At 45.6% G+C, this 17,480-nt stretch overlaps 1 protein-coding gene across 1 annotated transcript; it reads left to right on the top strand.

The window, feature by feature from the left end:
- The first annotated feature begins 8,649 nt into the window (after positions 1-8,649).
- Bloc1s4 (biogenesis of lysosomal organelles complex 1 subunit 4) lies at positions 8,650-9,692 on the top strand. Its single transcript, XM_034508827.2, has one exon. It carries the CDS (start codon positions 8,687-8,689, stop codon positions 9,332-9,334), a length of 648 nt encoding a protein of 215 aa, XP_034364718.1. The 5' UTR covers positions 8,650-8,686; the 3' UTR covers positions 9,335-9,692.
- Positions 9,693-17,480: the final 7,788 nt, after the last annotated feature.

Here is a 17,480-nt window from a genome sequence, read left to right as displayed (position 1 = left end):
CTGGTGATTTAAGATAATGTCAAGTTGACAATTAAAACCAATCATTACTCAAGTGTACCACTTATTAATGCGTGAGCCCTCAAGTCAGCAAATGGGAAGAGTAAAACCTCTGACTCATCTAACGCTGGAGGTCATCCTGCCCCTTCCTCCTCCTCCTGCCACTCTCATGCTGCAAACAAGTATCCTTTACATCATTCAGAACAAAGTGAGGTCTTTTGTATCTGTGTTTGTCTATTTAAACCTCGCAGTTTAAAGTAGCCCTCTGGATTCTAATGGGATGAGCAAATACAAGCATCTAACACAATGATTTATTTTGACACAAGGTATCATTATGTAGCCCTTGCTGTGTCGATGTAGACAAGATTATCCCCAACACACAGAGATCCATCTGACTCTCACTCCCAAGTGCTGGGATTAAAGGTATGCGCCAAAAGGAAAAAAAAAATCTAAGAGCCAGCAGGGGAATGAAAACCCCCAGCACTCAAGCTGATCTACTGACAGGATTGGAGTAACATGGGAAGCTGAGAGCCTGCTAGATAGTTAAATGCTAGATACTTAGGCTAGGTGAAAACAAGCTGATGAATCCAAGGTACAGACAGACTCTATATGCCTCAGTGACAGATTGGAGCCAGGACGTGCTGAGCAGGGGAATTGTCAAGAGCAACCCAAAGTCTCTGGCTCAGGAACCTCAGTTGAAATCTTTGCATTGGTAGCAGACAGTTTTAAAAAGTTTTCAAAAACTGGACACAGTGGCACATACATGTGATACTGCCACTGTAGGGTGGAGACAGCAGGTCCCTGGAGCTTGCTGGCCACCCAGCCTAGCCAATCAGTAAGCTTAGGTTCAGGTTCAGGAACAGACTGTATCTCAGGAAGTGAGGAGAGGCTGGTTAGGTAGCTTAGTGGACAAATGTACGTGGCACCAAGCCTGAGGTCCTGAGTTAGATCCCTGGGACCCACATGATACACAGAGAGAACTAATTGGACAAGTTGTCTTCTGATCTCTACACTTGTCCCTTGATATACAAAAGACTACATACATACATACATACATACATACACACTACACACATAATACACATACATACAAATAAATATGCAATGAAAAAAATTAAAATTAGATGGAAAATGATAAAGACACCTAATGTTAATCTCTGTCCTCCACACATATGTTCATATGTACACATATTTACATATAGATACATACCTGTGTCACACACACACACACACACACACACACACACACACACAATTCATGCCTTATTGGCACTTGATTGTCCTGAGTATGTAGCACTAACTATGTGTCAGCCATGTCAACACTGGTCTAAGTTTGGAGAATTCAGCAGTAACCAAGTCTTTCCCCAGAGGCTAATAATCTACAGAGAAAAGCCAGATGATTTTTTTTAAAAATCACATTTTAAGTATTAGTAAGAAGAATAAATGGGGCTGGAGAAATGGCTCAGTGGTTAAGAGCTCTGTTTACTCTTCCAGAGGACCTGAGTTCAACCCCCAGCAACAACGTGGTGGCTCACAACCATCTATAGTGTGATCTGATGCCCTCTTCTGGCTTGCAGGTGTACATGCAGATACAGCATTCATCTACATTAAATGAATGAATGAATGAATCTTAAAAAAAAAAAAAAAAAAAAGAATAGAGAGAGAAGAGAAGATGGCAGTGGTATTGGATTACAGTGGATTGGGAAGATTCTGGCAGATTTGAAAACTGGTGTGACCAGTCACATGAACAGCCAGCTCCAAAGGTTTTCAGAAGACACAGTACTCAGTGGTCACCACCAGCCAGTGCAGCTGAAGGGAGTGGAACCTGCTGAGCCTTTTGGAAGACAGCATGAAATCTCAGATTTCAGAAAAGGAGGAGTTTTGGAATGACAGATACCTACAGGACAGACTAATAGCTGCTAGAGCTGCTGACGAAGCCATGACAGTGTCAAGGTGACTTGGCAGTAGCCTAGTTTCTACTGATATATGATCACTTAAGAAATGAAGATGTGCCAAATAAAATACATATGAAACCATGCAAGTCTCTAAAATCCATTTCATCAAGCAAAGGCTATGACAGAGTCTCACTACAATGCTCTGCCTCAGAAGCCAAGGTTAAGAATGATATCAGAGGGCTGGAGATATGGCTCAGAGGTTAAGAGCACTGGCTGTTCTTCCAAAGGTCCTGAGTTCAATTCCCAGCAACCACATGGTGGCTCACAGCCATCTATAATGAGATCTGGTGCCCTCTTCTGGCTTGTGGGCATACATGCACTGTATATAATAAATAAAAAAATAAATAAATAAAAAATAATAATAATAAAAGGAATGATATCAGAGTACCATTAATAGTGTTAGGGATTGGTGCTTTCCGTGGGATGGGTCTTAAGTTGGGCCAGTTATTGGTTGGCCATTCTTTCAGTTTCTGCTCCATCCTCCATGCCTGCATTTCTGTAGACAGGATAATTTTGGGTTGAAAGTTTTGTGGGTGGGTTGGTGTCTCTACTGCTGGGGTTCCTGCCTAGTTAAAGGAGGTGGCCTTTTCAGCTTCCATATCCCCAATGTAGTGAGTCACAGCTAAGGTCACCCCCCATTCATTCTTGGGTACCTTCCTTATCCTAGGTCTCATCCTGGAGATGCCCCCACCTCCTCACCTCATCTTTCATGCTTGCACACAGGAGCATGTTGTCCTCTGAGAGGCTCCACCCAGTGACCGACTCAGTCAGATGCAGACACCCACAGCCAAGAAGTGGATGAAGTCTGGGGACTCTTATGAAAGAATAGGAGGATTATGAGCCCCGAAGGGGATAGGAAGACTAACAGTGTCAACTAACCTGGACCCTTGGGGCTCTCAGCATCTGAATCACCAACCAAAAAAACATACACGTGCTGGACCTAGGCCTTCCTGCTCATATGTAGCAGATGTGCAACTTGGTCTTCATGTGGGTCCCAAACATCTGGAACCCAGGTTATCCCCAAAGCTGTTGCCTTACATGGGACATGTTCTACTAGCTGGGCTGCCTCAGTGGGAGAAGAGGCGCCTAGCCTCCCAGAAACTTGAAGTGCCAGGGTGGTAGTGGGGATATCCAAGGGTCCCCCACCCTCTCAGAGGAGAAAGGGGGAATGGGGAGGGAGTGTGGGAGAGAGTGACTGGGAGGGGCAGTGAGAGGGATGTAAAGTGAATTTTTAAAAAAAAGATTGATATCAGAAAGGGCTGGAGACATGGCCCAGTGGTTAAGGCTAAGTGGTTAAGATATGGTGTTGTGCTTAAAGGATCAGCCCACTTGCTGTTCTTCCAGAGGACTCTGGTTTGCTTCTCAGCACCCATTTCAGGTGGCTCATAGCCTCCTGTGATTCCAGTTCTAGGAGATCCATTACCCTCTTCTGGCCTCCGCGGTGATCTTCACACACATGGCAGGCATACATGCATATACATATTTTTAAAAGATGACTCAGAAGACTTAAAGCTCTCAAAGCAAATAAGGTTAGGATGATGTCTGGGATGCTGAAAAAATTAAAAGTAACTATATAAGAATGTTATTCACACACTTGCATATATATTATCATCGAGTCATGGGAGATATGCACATCTGTTTATAGTATACACATGTGTGACTGCCTGCTTATGTGCTCAGCTTTTTTGTTTGTTTGTTTTAGGATTTATTTGGGAGCTGTAAAGACTGCTTGGTGGTCAAGAGCACTTCTTCTTGCAGAGAGCTGAGGTTTGACTCTCAGCACCTACGTGATGGCTCACAACTCCACGGATCCAACACTCTCTCTGACCTCTGCAAACTCTAGGCATCCACATGGGGTACAGACAAACATGCAGACAAAACACTTATACACAGACAAATGTTTTTAAGATTTATTTTTATTATCTCTACTTGAGTGTTTTGCCTGCATGTATATCTATACACTATATTCATACCTGGTGCCTTTGGAAGCCAGAAAAGAGGATAAAATCCTTTAGAACCATAGTGATAGACAGTTATGAGCCATATGATGTGGGTATGCGGAACTGAACCCAGATCCTCTACAAGGGCAGTAAGTGCTCTTAACCACAAAGCTATCTCTCCAGCCCCTATGTCATCAGCTTTTAAAATATGTATATGCTTGTTACTATGTATACATGTGTATGGTGCATATGACATCTGCATGTGTGCTTGCACGCACGTATGCATGTGCATGTACATGTGTCTGTGTATGTGTGTTTAGAGGCCAGAGGCAAAATCAGGTGTCTTTTTTTTTTAATCAATATACATTTTTAATTTTTGAGACAGGGTCTCTGAATGGCTTAGTTACTTTTATATTACCATTGTAATGGGCCCCAGACCTTAGCACAACTTGACACCATGATGAAAGTATTATTGAAGCCTTGAAACCCAGCACATAGGCAGCAACACCTGCCAAAACAAAAGCAAAGACCTAATCCATCAAAGTCCATGGTTCTGTGGAAGTCCCTAAATGAACTAAACTTTTTTTGGCTCCTGTAGTTCCACTTCTGGCTAACTGTTCTTGTAAACTGAAGTATTCAACCCCGGATATGGTTTTGTGCTTAAAGGATCAGCCTGAAAAATGTCTGGGGACTGCACTTGGACTCTGAACACCCAGCAAGTGTTGGAATGGATTGGTGTGGAGAAAAGTGGTAGATATCAGAACCCAAATAAAATAGACTAAAAAAACCACACCTACATTGGGGTGGATGGTTACAGTTTTTTTTTTTTTTTTGACTGATGTTGCCAGGAAAGGCCACCTGGACCTTCCCAGTCCTCTGCTCTTAACCAGTGAGCCATTTCTCCAGCCCATGAGCTTGTATTTACTCTTTTTTTTTTAAAGATTCATTTATTTGTGTATTTTATGTATCTGACTGTTCTGTCTTCATGCACTCCAGAAGAGGGCATCAGATCCCATTACAGATAGTTGTGAGCCACCATGTGGTTGCTGGGAATTGAACTCAGGACCCCTGGAAGAGCAGCCAAGTACTCTTAACCACTGAGCTATCTCTCCAGCCCTTGTGTGTATTTACTCTTATCAAATCATATTTTTCAGTTCTATGAAACCTGCTTGCCTAGTTGGCTATGATTATAAGCAAAACTCTAGAATGAAGAGACCCCACTGAGTGCAGCCTTGTGACAATGAACGAATTCCTCAATAAAGACTTCCTACCCCTGCATACCTCCATCATCCTGGTCCCCCAGAGTAAATTGTCCCCCTGTGTAAATTGCTACCCAACAACTGTTTCCCAGCCCGGAACTAGGGGCTTCCACTCAGGCTGTTGTTCCCTGCCCCTTGGATTCCGGCACTGTTTCTCCCTTCCAACTTCAAGGCCCAGAGAAGTCACTCTTTCATTTCTGTCCACCTCTGTCCAATCACATCTTGCATTTGCTGGTGCCTTACATAGGATTGCATCTCATCATTCAAAGAAGATGTCACTGTTGAAAGGGAAGGGCTTGGGTGTTGGTGGAAAGCCTGAAGCTTGTTCTCACTGCATTGTCATGTCTCCTGAAGCCATTCTCCCCAACAGTACTTTCTGGGAACCTCACAAACTATATGAAGTTCATTCTGCTTGATTTTGAGGACTGGAGGAATAATTTTTTTCTTTCTTTCTTTCTTCTTTTTTTTTTTTTTTTTTTTTTTTTTTTTTTTTTTTTTTTTTTTTTTTTTGAAACAGAGTTTCTCTGTGTAGCCTTGGCTTTCCTGGAACTCCTGCCTCTGACTCCCAAGTGCAGGGATTAAAGATATGCACCACCTTCTGACCAAAATTCAGCTTTCTGGAGAAGTCTTTTAAGTCAAAGGCAAATGAACACTCAGCACGTGTTTGGTTTGGACCTTGAATGCCTGTCAGATATACTGCTTGGATCCTGATACTGTCTCCCCTTTCTCCCACATCTCTGTCCATCCATGACGTTCTTCCCTGAAGCCCCTCTGTCAGCGAAGACTTTATGACAGTAATGTACAGTTCTTATTCTCTATCTAAACTTCATTACCATTTTGAAGAGAGAAACATAGCTGTTTATTTTGATGTTACCTGTGTGACCTGATCATTTTTTTCCCACAGGCTGAAAGGTGCCAGAAAATGATCAGGTCACACAGATGAACACAAAATACATGGCCATGTTTCTCCCTTCAAAACATATCAGAGTGAGAATAAGTTATCTTTGAAGACCCAAATGCATTGGAGATCTATATCTGTATCAAGGTCACCATAAGAAAGATTGGAAAACCACCCAATGGAACATAAATGCCAGTTCTAATAGGACAGTTCCCCGAAGTACGCCTGCCTAAGCATGGCGTGTTGGAAAACGGAAGAAAACCTAGACAGAAGCAAAACAGAGGAGATTGTGAATGTAGCAAAAAGGAATCGGCAAGAATACGCCAGAGAGAAGCTGTTACTAAGCCCTTCCAGATGTTTCTAAAAGGCAAGTATGCCTTGAAGAAGTAGAAGAAGAAGAAGAAGAAGAAGAAGAAGAAGAGGAGGAGGAGGAGGAGGAGGAGGAGGAGGAGGAGGAGGAGGAGGAGGAGGAGGAGGAGGGAGGAAGAGGAAGAGGAAGAGGGAGGAGGAGGAGGAAGAGGGAGGAGAAGGAGGAAGAGGGAGGAGGAGGAGGAAGAGGGAGGAGGAGGAAGGAGGAGGAGGAGGGAGGAGGAGGAGGAGGAGGAAGAGGAAGAAGAAGAATGATGTTACTTCCTGGGCTGGAGAGATGGCTTAGCTGTTAAGAACACTGCTTGTTCTTCTGGAGGTCCTGAGTTCAATTCCCAGAAACCACATAGTGACATGGTGGCTCACAAACATCTACAATGGGATCTGATGCCCTCTTCTGGAATGCAGGTGTAAATGCAGATAGAGTACCCATGTATGTTTGAAAAAAATTCCTCCTCCTCCTCCTCCTCCTCCTCCTCCTCCTCCTCCTCCTCCTCCTCCTCCTCCTCCTCCTCCTCCTTCTTCTCTTGGGCTATGAAAGGCTGACATTCATTGTCTCCATGGCAAGTTCCTCCCCAATGTGTTTCAGGTTCCAGTCAGCTGACCCAGACAGACTGACATGATGAAGTAATGAAGTATCTTGTAGTTTTCTCTATTTTGATGCTCAAAGTTGTTTTTCTTCTTCTCTAATTCCTAATTCCCAGTAGGGAAAAAGGTCATATGAACTCTACCCAGGAAGAGGATGCATTTAACACCTAACAAAACTCCAACTGACTCCACCACCCAGTCTTTTGTGGGATGTGTGTGGGTACCTGTGTATGAGTGTGTCAATAGTAAATAGCCCAACTGTTTCTCAGCTCTTTCCTTCTGGGGATCTGGTTTACACTTCCTGATAATGGGGTTCAGGCCATTTGGACAAAGTGGCCGCTACAAATTCCATCAAGACAAGGTCATCTCTACCTTACACCTGTCTTTATGTGACAGTGTCAAAGAATAAGGTCCTACATTTCCTAGAGACCTGCCAGACTGCATGGGTCTAGGAGATGCCACCTTGGATGTTTCTAAGAATTTTAAGAATTTTATTCTTGTTTTTTTTTCCTGGTAACATCTTGTTGTAATCCATGCTTGGGAGGGATTACTTCTTTTGTAAGGAGGCCGAGATGACCCCTTGTTAGGATGACTTTTGTGTTACTGTTCTTGCTTTTGTTTACAGTTTATTTTGCTATCACTGGTAAAGGAATTGAGGCAGGCAGGAGCCTCACATGGGTGCTGGCCAGTACTACACAGTGGATAGATGTGGGGACCAGTCTAAGAAAGCTGTGAACTTACTGTGAACTGTGGAGAGGGAAGCACATAGAATGTTCTTCCCACAAGGTAGCCTTCAAGAAAGAGTTGCATACACTGTGATAAGTGAATACGCTTGAAGGCATGTCCACGTTATCTCTGTGGGAAAGACAAATAGGGGGAATATTCTTGGCTCTTTTCACAAGACCAAAGATGATAGCACCAGGTATATTTCCTGTACTTGTATTTGCTTAAACGAATTGTAAGTGTCACCTCATATTTTGCTTCCTTTAATAATAAAAATGAGAAGTAATTTGTACTACTCTTGGGAGCAAACACCGGGAGTTCCCCAATTCCTAGGCGGGTCTTTGGAATATCCTTTCATCTATAGAGATTTAGCCTTAGCTGGCTACAGGGCAGGTGGAGAAACAGGCAACCTGGCTACGAAGGTATGCATAAAGGTCTCTATGGACATCCTTAGCTCTGCTTTAGTGTGTTTCTCTTACACTATCATTTATCAATTTACCATTGATCTACCTATAAATCAGTCATCTATTGATTTGTCTGCTTGTTTATTTGTTTGAGAAAGGGTCTCACTACACGACCCTGGCTGACCTGAAACTGGCCAGGCTGGCCTTGAACTTCAGAGATTTGTCTGCCTCTGTCTCCTGAGTGCTGTGACTCAAGGCATGTGCCACTACTAGTCTAATCTATCATCTATCTAGTAGCTATCTGTCCATCTACCCATCTTTCAATCTATTATCTAATCGTCTGTCTCCCTCTTTGGATTATTAATATGTGCAAACTCTATCGGCACACAGTATGAACGCACTGACAAGCCAGATAGAAGCCTTTGGGCTCTCTGAGCCTGTGGATAGTAAGATTGGTTGGTTGGTTGGAGGGGGCATGACGTATTTAGGAGGCGCCGGAAACAGGGCTCTCAAAACGTGACGCAATCGCTTAGCACCGGAAGCGGCCAGGCGGGCCATGGAGGAAGGACCTGCAGTCGGAACCCTGTCTCGAGAGGTCTCGACTGAGGACGCCGAGCCGTTGGGCGCTGCGTGGAGCGGGGACAGCGGCCACGTATCGCAGAGCCAGAGCAGCGCGTCCGGGCCGTGGGAAGATGACGGCCCCGAGGACGCGCCGGGCCGCGACCTGCCGCTGCTGCGCCGCGCCGCCTTGGGCTACGCCTCCAGCTTGCTCCCTGCCACGGGGCCGCGGCCCGAGGTGGAGGCTCTGGACGCCAGCCTGGAGGACCTGCTGGCCAAGGTGGACGAGTTCGTGGGCATGCTGGACATGATTCGCGGAGACTCGTCTCATGTGGTGAGCGAGGGCGTGCCTCGGATCCACGCCAAAGCCGCCGAGATGAGGCGCATCTACGGCAGGATCGACAAGCTAGAGGCCTTCGTGAGGATGATCGGCAGCAGCGTGGCCAGGATGGAAGAGCAGGTCACCAAGGCCGAAGCCGAGCTGGGGACCTTTCCCCGAGCCTTCCGGAGGCTGCTGCATACCATCAGCGTTCCCTCTCTCTTCAAGTCGGCGACCACCGGGCCCCAGCGCGCGGTGTACGAGCCGCCAGTCCTGTTTCGGACAGAGGACCACTTCCCGGGCTGCGGTGACAGACCGCAACTCTGAGCGCTCATCTCTACCGTAGACTCCAGTGAGACTCTTGTCCTGCGTGTTAAGAAATCCTGTTAATTGCTGTATATGATGCCGGGATGTAAATGTTAAAGTTTATTTTCTGTAAACGACTTGACTTCGTCAGTATTCGTTGTCAAGAGTGTAGAACCCTATGTCTTCCAGTTCTGATTCGAAAGCTCTTGGGGGCGGGAGGCGGGGTGGGGAAGCCAACTGAATTAATTTATCTGTGCAATATGGCAGAGCTATTATTTTTATGGCCTTTATTACAGTGAACAGTGTTACCTTGTTAAGATTTATATATTTATATGATCAAAAGTGACCAAGAAATTAAAGCTGTATTCTTAAAACCCAACAGTGGTTCAGTTTTCTATAGAGCATCTGGGATAGATGGCAGATTTAGTATTATATTCAGTTTTCCATAGCATGGATTGTAAACCAAAGGAAATAAGAAAAAGTAAGTTTCTCAAGATAGCAAACTGAGCGTTTTGTTGCAGGGAGTTCTCAAGTTGTACAGTATGACTCGAAGGCTTAGCTTATTAAAGCAAGCATATTAATGTATGGCTGTCAGTGTTCTATTTATAACACATTAATTAAAATGTTAAATTTTCTTTGGGAGAGATTTTCTTCTGGAGATTATTTACCATAGCTTGTTTGAAAATTAGCCTGTCACTCTTGGTTTTAGTAGTGGTGTAAGAAAAGGCAGCTTCCTTCTTCAGAAGGTTTGGGTGAAGAGCCAGCCTTCTTGATGCTGTTTTAAACAGCTCTGCGGTTCTTCCCAAGTCTCGTGGAGCAGTGGGGTTGGGGGGTGGGGGGAGTTCTTATTTGACTTTTGGGCACACAGAATACTTGAAGGTCCCTTACCAACAAACTACTATTCCCTAAATTGATTCTCCCAGGTAGTAGCCCCAAGTAAGTATTCAGCTGAGTCTGTTGCTGTCAGGGTGAAGTCGGTAATGCAGCCAAGCGTGGTAGGTAGCACACATTTGCAATCCCAACACTCAGGAGTCAGAGGCAGGAAGATCACAAGTAGCAGGGTAGCCTGGGCTATAAAGTAAATTCCAGGTCAGCTTGGGTAGCTAGCAAGACCATATATCAGTAAATAAATGACGTATCTAGGTATGGTGTTACACACCTTTAATCCCAGTATTCATGAAGCAAATCTCTTAGTTTGAGGTCAGCCTGGTCTACATAGTTCCAGGACAGCCAGGGTTGCAACCCTTAATAAATAAATACACACGGTAATATATTCTCTTCTTTGGCTTTTCATGGGCCTTCTGTGTTGTATGGTGACATAATTTTTCATTCGGTTTATAGTTCAAATCAAACAGCTAAGTTTAAAAGCTGAGGGGACAAGTGACCTACATTTACTGTTCAGAATCTAGTGGGTGCTACTAGAAATTATTAATATTTTTTATGACAGTCAGTGAAGGCGAAAATAGAGTTCCAGGCCAACCTGTGCGAAAGAGTAGCACCCTGTCTTAAAAACACCAGAAACAATTGCTTACATAAGGGATTGGAGAGATGGCTCGGCAGTTAGGAGCATGGTCAGTTTCCACTTAGTTTTTGTTTTCAAGACAGGGTTTTTCCTGTGTAGCCCCAGCTGTCCTCCTGGAACTGATACTGTAGACCAGGCCTTGAACTCAGAGAGTCTCCTGCCTCTTGCCTCCCAAGTGCTGGGGTTAAAGGCATACGCCACCACTACCCAGAGCTCACAGTGGTCTGTAGCTATAGCTCTTTTCTTAAAACGTTGTTCACGCCAGGCACTGGTGACACACACGCCTTTAATACTGGGACTCAGGAGGCAAAGATAGGCAGTTTGAGGCCAGCCTGGTCCACAGAGCAAGTTCCAGAACAGCCAGGACTACATAGAGAAACCTTGTCTTGAAAAATATCAACAAAAAGTTGTTTACATATCTGTACAAAAAGTTTTTCAAGCATGCTTGAGACAGAGTAATAGGACAAATTATGAAACTTTTAAATCTGAGATTTAATATATGTACAGTAAAACTCTTAAATCCTAGAAGGCATAAATGTGCTACAAAGTAACACATTATGTTATTTATATATTTAATTAGAAAACCATAAGCTAGGCTGAGGAAAAGGAGGTAAACACTAGAGAGAGTCTCAATATTTTAAAGCTAATCTTAAAACCTGAAGAAGTCCTGGCCCAGATGATAACATGCATTCTTACCTGTGAACCTTATTTCCAAAACATCCAGGTGCCTGACATCCTAGTTAGTGGGTGCCTTTCGGGTTTCTAAGTAGAGATTTGTGGCCTTACTTAATGTAAGCAGTTGCTGGCTTCCATAGTACCCAGACATTAGATGAAAGTTCTTTGGCCACCTCAAAGATGAAAGTTGTAAGCCAGATGTGAGTCTTCCCTGTAATCCCAGCACTCAGGAGGAATAGGCAGCAGCAGGATCTCCAGTTTGGAGCCAACTTGAGCTGCATAGTGAGTTCTAGGGTAGGCTGGGAGTAAGATCCTGTCTGTAAAAACAAGGAATATAGGCGCTCCTATACTGCTTGGCAATGCTACCTTCAGGCCTCTTCCAACTCTGGATCTTTGAAAACTGTTTCTTCTACCTCTTGTCAAGTTAATAACACCTAGAAAAAGGCTTCCCAGCCCATTCGTTAAATATAGGCTCAGGGTTGGAGAGATGGCTCAGTGATTACGAACACTGACTCCTCTTCAGAGGACACCAGTTCAATTCCCAGGAACACTGTGGAGGCTCACAATTACCTGTAATTCCAGTACTGAGGGCACCAGATGTGCACACGATGAAAGCAAACACAACACTCGTGCACATTAAAAAAAAAAAAAAAGACTAAATACATGGCATCTCTGCTGCTTGGGTCTGGAGCATCCCTTCTTCATATAAATGAACGGGACTGGCAAACTTGGAATGGGCATCCCACCAGTCACCCTTGGATTAGTCTGTTTTGTTTGCAAAAGTATGCCTGCTAAGATTATCAGGACATAGGATGTTTCTCAGCTGATATCAGCCTCTGGCAACCCTGACTGGACTTACATGTATGAAATGCTGGCCACTAAGGGACCAGCAAGCAGTCTGTGACTATTTCCCATGCCAGAACTTTCAGGGGTCAGTCTTGAAACTGTTCCTAGTGTCCAGTGTGAACCTGCTGCTGATAGGGGGTAGTCAGTACTCCTGAAAAGGCCACTTGGCCAAGGTTTTAAAATCATAGGCATATGGTCCCATGACTATTCACCTGCCCTTACAGTGTAGCAATGGCTGGAGACCATGTGTAAACCACCATGCATGGCTGTAAGCCATTAAAATGGTTGTTCTTGATATGTAGGAGGCACAAAAGAACTAGGGAATGACAGTGGGTGATGTGCTTGCTATGCAAGCTGGCGACCTCAGTTTACCTCTCCAGCTGGGCATAAAACCTGGGCATGTAGCATGAATCTGTAACCCAGCACTGAGAGGCAGAGACAAGTGGATCTCAGGGGATCTCTAGCTACATTCCTGCTGAAACAGCTCAAGGGCCCAGTAAGACACGTTGTCTCAAAAAAAAAAAAAAAAAAAAAAAAAAAAAAAAAAAAAAAAAAAAAAAAAAAAAAAAAAAAGAAGAGGTGAGTGAGGAACACACTCTGGCTTCCACCCAGGCGTATGTACACACGTGCATTTGAATACACACGCACAAGGGGTGGGGGTTAAAACCAAACAGTAGAAAAACACTAATAATGGCCTGGAATTTGAAGTTTGTAACTAGCTTGGCTATATAACATTCAGAAGGGACCTCATGGGAAGGCACAGGGCCAGTTCCTAAGGAGGTCTTTTTTTTTTTTTTTTTTTTTTTTTTTTTCCTGTTCAAAATGAACAAGATGAAAGAGGGGCTCAGGATGCCTGGCAGGGTGTGAGTGTAGGTCAGATAAGAGTGAGTCAAAAAAAAAAAAAAAAAAAAGGAAAAGAAAAAAATGGAGTCCTACTTTGGGTTTTTACCTGACTAATGACTAACTCTGAACTTGCTTACAGCAGTGCCTTCTAGAGTTCTGTGGTTTAGAGTGGCCTGATGTTCACAGAGAAAGAGGTGGCATCCAAGTTGTCACTGGAGTGCCTCCTGGTGCACCCCATCTCATCTGCATAGGCATCTTCCCTCACCAGGCAGCTGTCACTCCAGCAGCTCAGCAGCCCCAGGCAGCCTCCTGCTTCTTCCTTGCTGTCCATTTGTGCATACAGTCAAGGGGCTTTAGAAATCTGAGTCTGCAGGAGAGCAAATATGGAGACAAGTGTGGGATAGAAACTGAAGGAGGGGCCATCTGGAGATTCCACCTGGGTATCCATCCCATGTGCAGTCACCAAAGGTAGACGCTGATATGGATGTCAGGAAGTGCATGCTGACAGGAGCCTGATATCCCTAGAGGTCTGCCAGAGCCTGACAAATTCAGAAGCGGATGCTCACTGCTAACCACTAATCTGATCAAGGGGTTCCCAATGGAGGAGTTAGAGAGGAGACTGCAGGAGCTGAAAGGGTTTGTGGCCCCATGAAGAGAGCAACAATACCAACCAACCAGAGCTCCCAGGGTCTAAACCACCAGCCTGGGAGCACATAAGGAGGAACCCATGGTTCTAGCTGTATATGTAGGGGAGGATGGCCTTCTGGGGCATAGATGGGAGAGGAGATCCTTAGTCCCATGAAGGCTGAACGCCAAGTGTGGGGGAATTTGAGGGTAGGCAGGTGAGAGTGGGAGGGTGGGAGCACATCCTCATAGAAACAGGAGGTGGAGATAGAATAGGGAGTTTGTGGGGGGGGGGGATGGGGTAAGGGAATAACATCTGAAATGTAAATAAAATATCCAATAAAAAAAAGAAATCTGAGTCTGGCTGGGGAGATGGCTGTGTTTATAAAGTGCTTGAGCTCTACACAGAGGACCTGAGCTTCATCCTGCAGAAGAAAACCCAGGCATGATGGTGTGCACTTGTCATCCCAGTACCAGAAAGGCAGAGGCAGGAGGATTCCTGGGGCTTGCTGGCCAGCCAGCCCAGCATATCGGGTGCACTATGAGAGATTCTATTTCAAAAGAAACAAAAACAAGGGCTCTTGAGGAACAGCACCAAAGGCTGTCTTCATGCATAGGCATGTACATGCACCCACACATACATATGCATGCATACACACATGTACCACTCCCCCCCCCCCCAAATCCTTGAGTCAAATGCACTGGCCTTTACCCAACACTCTCAGTAGTTCATTTGGATATAAACGGAATAAAACCAGACATCTGCTTTGTGTGCTGACGGTTCCCACAGGACTCACCCCCATCCCCACAAATTCGTAAGCCTTCTTACTTCTCGTTGGATCCTGACCTGGAAGCAAACCAGGCAGTCCTGTGTAATAGCAGCTGTGGTAGTAGCCTACTAGCCTGCCTCACCACCTGTAGGCATGACCAAAGATGCTCCCTGAGTCCTGCTTGGCTTGCCTGGATTCTCAGCAGTAGCAATGTGCTAGGAACATTCAGATGCCTGTATAGTGACTAGCAGTCAGACTGACCCAGTGAGCAAGCTATACCATAGCTGGGTACTCTATCAAAACAGAAAGGCAAATAAAGCCATATGCTTGCTGAGAAACCAATACCATGGGCAGGCCAAAAACACAGAGAGAAAATATGTGGTTCCTAGCGCAAGAACACGGTCGACTAACATTGGAGGTTGAATGCCAACTAAGTCCAAACCATGGTTCCAAGACCACACCGGCTAAACACAGCGCGTGCATTCCTAGGGAAACCATATGGGCTTTGTAGGAACACCAGACATAGGTAGGGCACCAAACATAAGGGCAGGGTTTGTGTGGAATCCACCTTTTCTGAGACCTTAAACGTGCTAAGAGGCTGTAGAGAACTTTTTCCAAAGTGGCTTAAATCATCAGTCCCATCATTGGAGAGTGAGAATTTTTCTTTTAGGCTCTTTATGGACCAAAGGGGGAAGGGATTCTTCCCGTGGGGTGAAGCTTGCTGGGGGTCGGGAGGTGATGGCGGTGGCCGCGGCCGCGGCCGCGTGGGGACAAGATGAAAAGGCAGTTATGTAAACAAGGCATCTCTGGACCATCTGGATGCAGGACAGCTTCTCCCCACAAGGAGTCGCTACAGGCACAGGGAAGGCGTGAAAACAGCGAATCTAGCCATGGCCTTTACGAATTCAAACTCCGTCATCCAAGATTTGCAGAGGGACTCAACCACAATACTCCAGACCTCCATGATAGACACACAGAGCGGAATAACATGGAATAAGTGGAAGCCAGGGCACAATGTCTGTTCCTCTTGCGTGGAGTGGTGAGCAGAGCGAGGTGGAGGCTGTATAAAAAAACATTTGGGAATACCCATACGGTAAGTACCACAATCTCCACGCTTCCCACCCTGTACTGTCCTTATAGCTCTGACCTTCCTCCAAGAGAAGCAGGGTCATTTATTTACTTATTCCTTGTCCCTGGTTAAGGGAAGGACTTGAACTTTGTCCTTTTGTCCATTGTGAAACAGTGGCACCCAGAGCTAAGGCACTGATTAAAGCAGGCACTATCAATGTACCTGGAATGAATGGGACAAGGGGGAAGCTGACGGGGGTGAAGAGGGTGCCTGGTACCTCCAAGATTCTTGGTCCCTAGTGTGGCCTCGACTTTGGAAGCATCTCCTTCCAACCTCCTCCTTTGTGTCCTTGGATTGTAGCCATGTCTTGCTCAGCCTGATGTGTGAGTTCCTTAAAGGGGCCAGCATCCCTCTTATCCCTTCTGCCACCCCAGTGCCCCGGCTCCACCTCTCTGCCAGACTGTATCAGCCAGGCTTCTCCAGAGAGGCTGAACCAAGAGGATGTGCACACAGCTCTATGGGAAGGAGAAATGTCAGGGCCTGGGCCAGTATGATGGCACATGGCTATAATCCAGCAAGCAGGAGGCAGGAGGAATGTGAGTTAGAGGCCAGCCTGATCTACATAGAGAGATACTATCTAAAAACCAGAGATTGAAAGTGAAGGTCAAGTGAGAGAGAGAGAGAGAGAGAGAGAGAGAGAGAGAGAGAGAGAGAGAGAGAAGGTCTTCCTGTTCCACATAAGAGACAAGCATTTATGTGCCCCTCTTGTAGAGATGCTGAGCACAGAGGGTGCCATGGGTCCAAGAGGAGGCTGCTGGGTTTTCTGGGAAGGAAAAGTGTTGTGGTTGCCCTGGTGCTGTTTATATTCTGATGTTAACTCTGCTTCCTCAAGAGAGGCTGCCCCAGTGAGGAGTGGATCACATGCTCAGGTGATTTCAGGTGACCCTTCTCCCCATTCTAACTGGTCAAATAAAGGCTGGAGCCTGTGATTGGGCAGTGGAAAGGAAAGATGGGGCTGGAGGTTATAAAGAGTGGAGTAGGGAAGGGAAAATGGAGGAAGAGGAGGTGGTAGAAAGATGGAACAGAACCACATGGCCTGGAGAAGCCACAAGTTTTAACAAAGGGTCTCATAGCTGGAGAATGGATTAGTATAGTAGTAGATTTGCCCAATCTAGACATACAACTTATAAATATAATAACTGAGTTGTGTGGTTTTGCACAGGCTTATTGGAGTTAGGAGTTAATTATTGGAGTTAGCCCCATTAATGCCTTAGAAGTCCTGGCCTTGTGCTGGGAACATACTACCTATGGCCACCAAGGGGCAGTGTGGTGTAGCATTGCCCAGCAAAGAGGTCTTAAGCAGATTATTCTCTGGAAACAGTGAGGGAGAATCCAGGAGTTCAAAGTCTCCTGAGGGCACGCTGAGCCCCGCCCTGTGCTGGGCTGAGACGTCCTTCCTCTGGCTTTCATCTTCCTGTATGGCCGAAACTGGGTCAGTCTTCCTGACCAGCAGCTACTGCTAGTCCCTTTACTGCGTTCCTTGGAGATGCTCCCCTAGAGGAAGCCCCAAGCAGCTCCCAGGAAGGGCTGTGGGGAGAAGCTGGTGGAGGAGTTGAGGCCCCAGGTAGACAGCCTGGTCATTTCAGTGAGGACTGATCAAGGCTCAGCTTCTCCAACCCCAGGCACTGTAGTCATCCAGCAGAGGCCCAACACAGAAGGCAGTTAGCCTTCCCCTCTGAGCTCTAGAATCTTTATAAACAGCTCTTTAGCGGCGCCATCTTGAGTGATTTTCTCCATAGCCAAAGTGATAAAGAGCAC

This window comes from Arvicanthis niloticus, chromosome 7, assembly GCF_011762505.2.
Source record: "Arvicanthis niloticus isolate mArvNil1 chromosome 7, mArvNil1.pat.X, whole genome shotgun sequence".
Taxonomy (NCBI): domain Eukaryota; kingdom Metazoa; phylum Chordata; class Mammalia; order Rodentia; family Muridae; genus Arvicanthis; species Arvicanthis niloticus.
Note: the sequence above shows the minus strand (reverse complement) of the source record. Positions and strands in the feature narration are given on the sequence as shown.

Bases quoted from the DNA above. Each gene is read 5' to 3' on its own strand.
- Bloc1s4 (XM_034508827.2), top strand. From the start codon at position 8,687: ATGGAGGAAGGACCTGCAGTCGGAACCCTGTCTCGAGAGGTCTCGACT.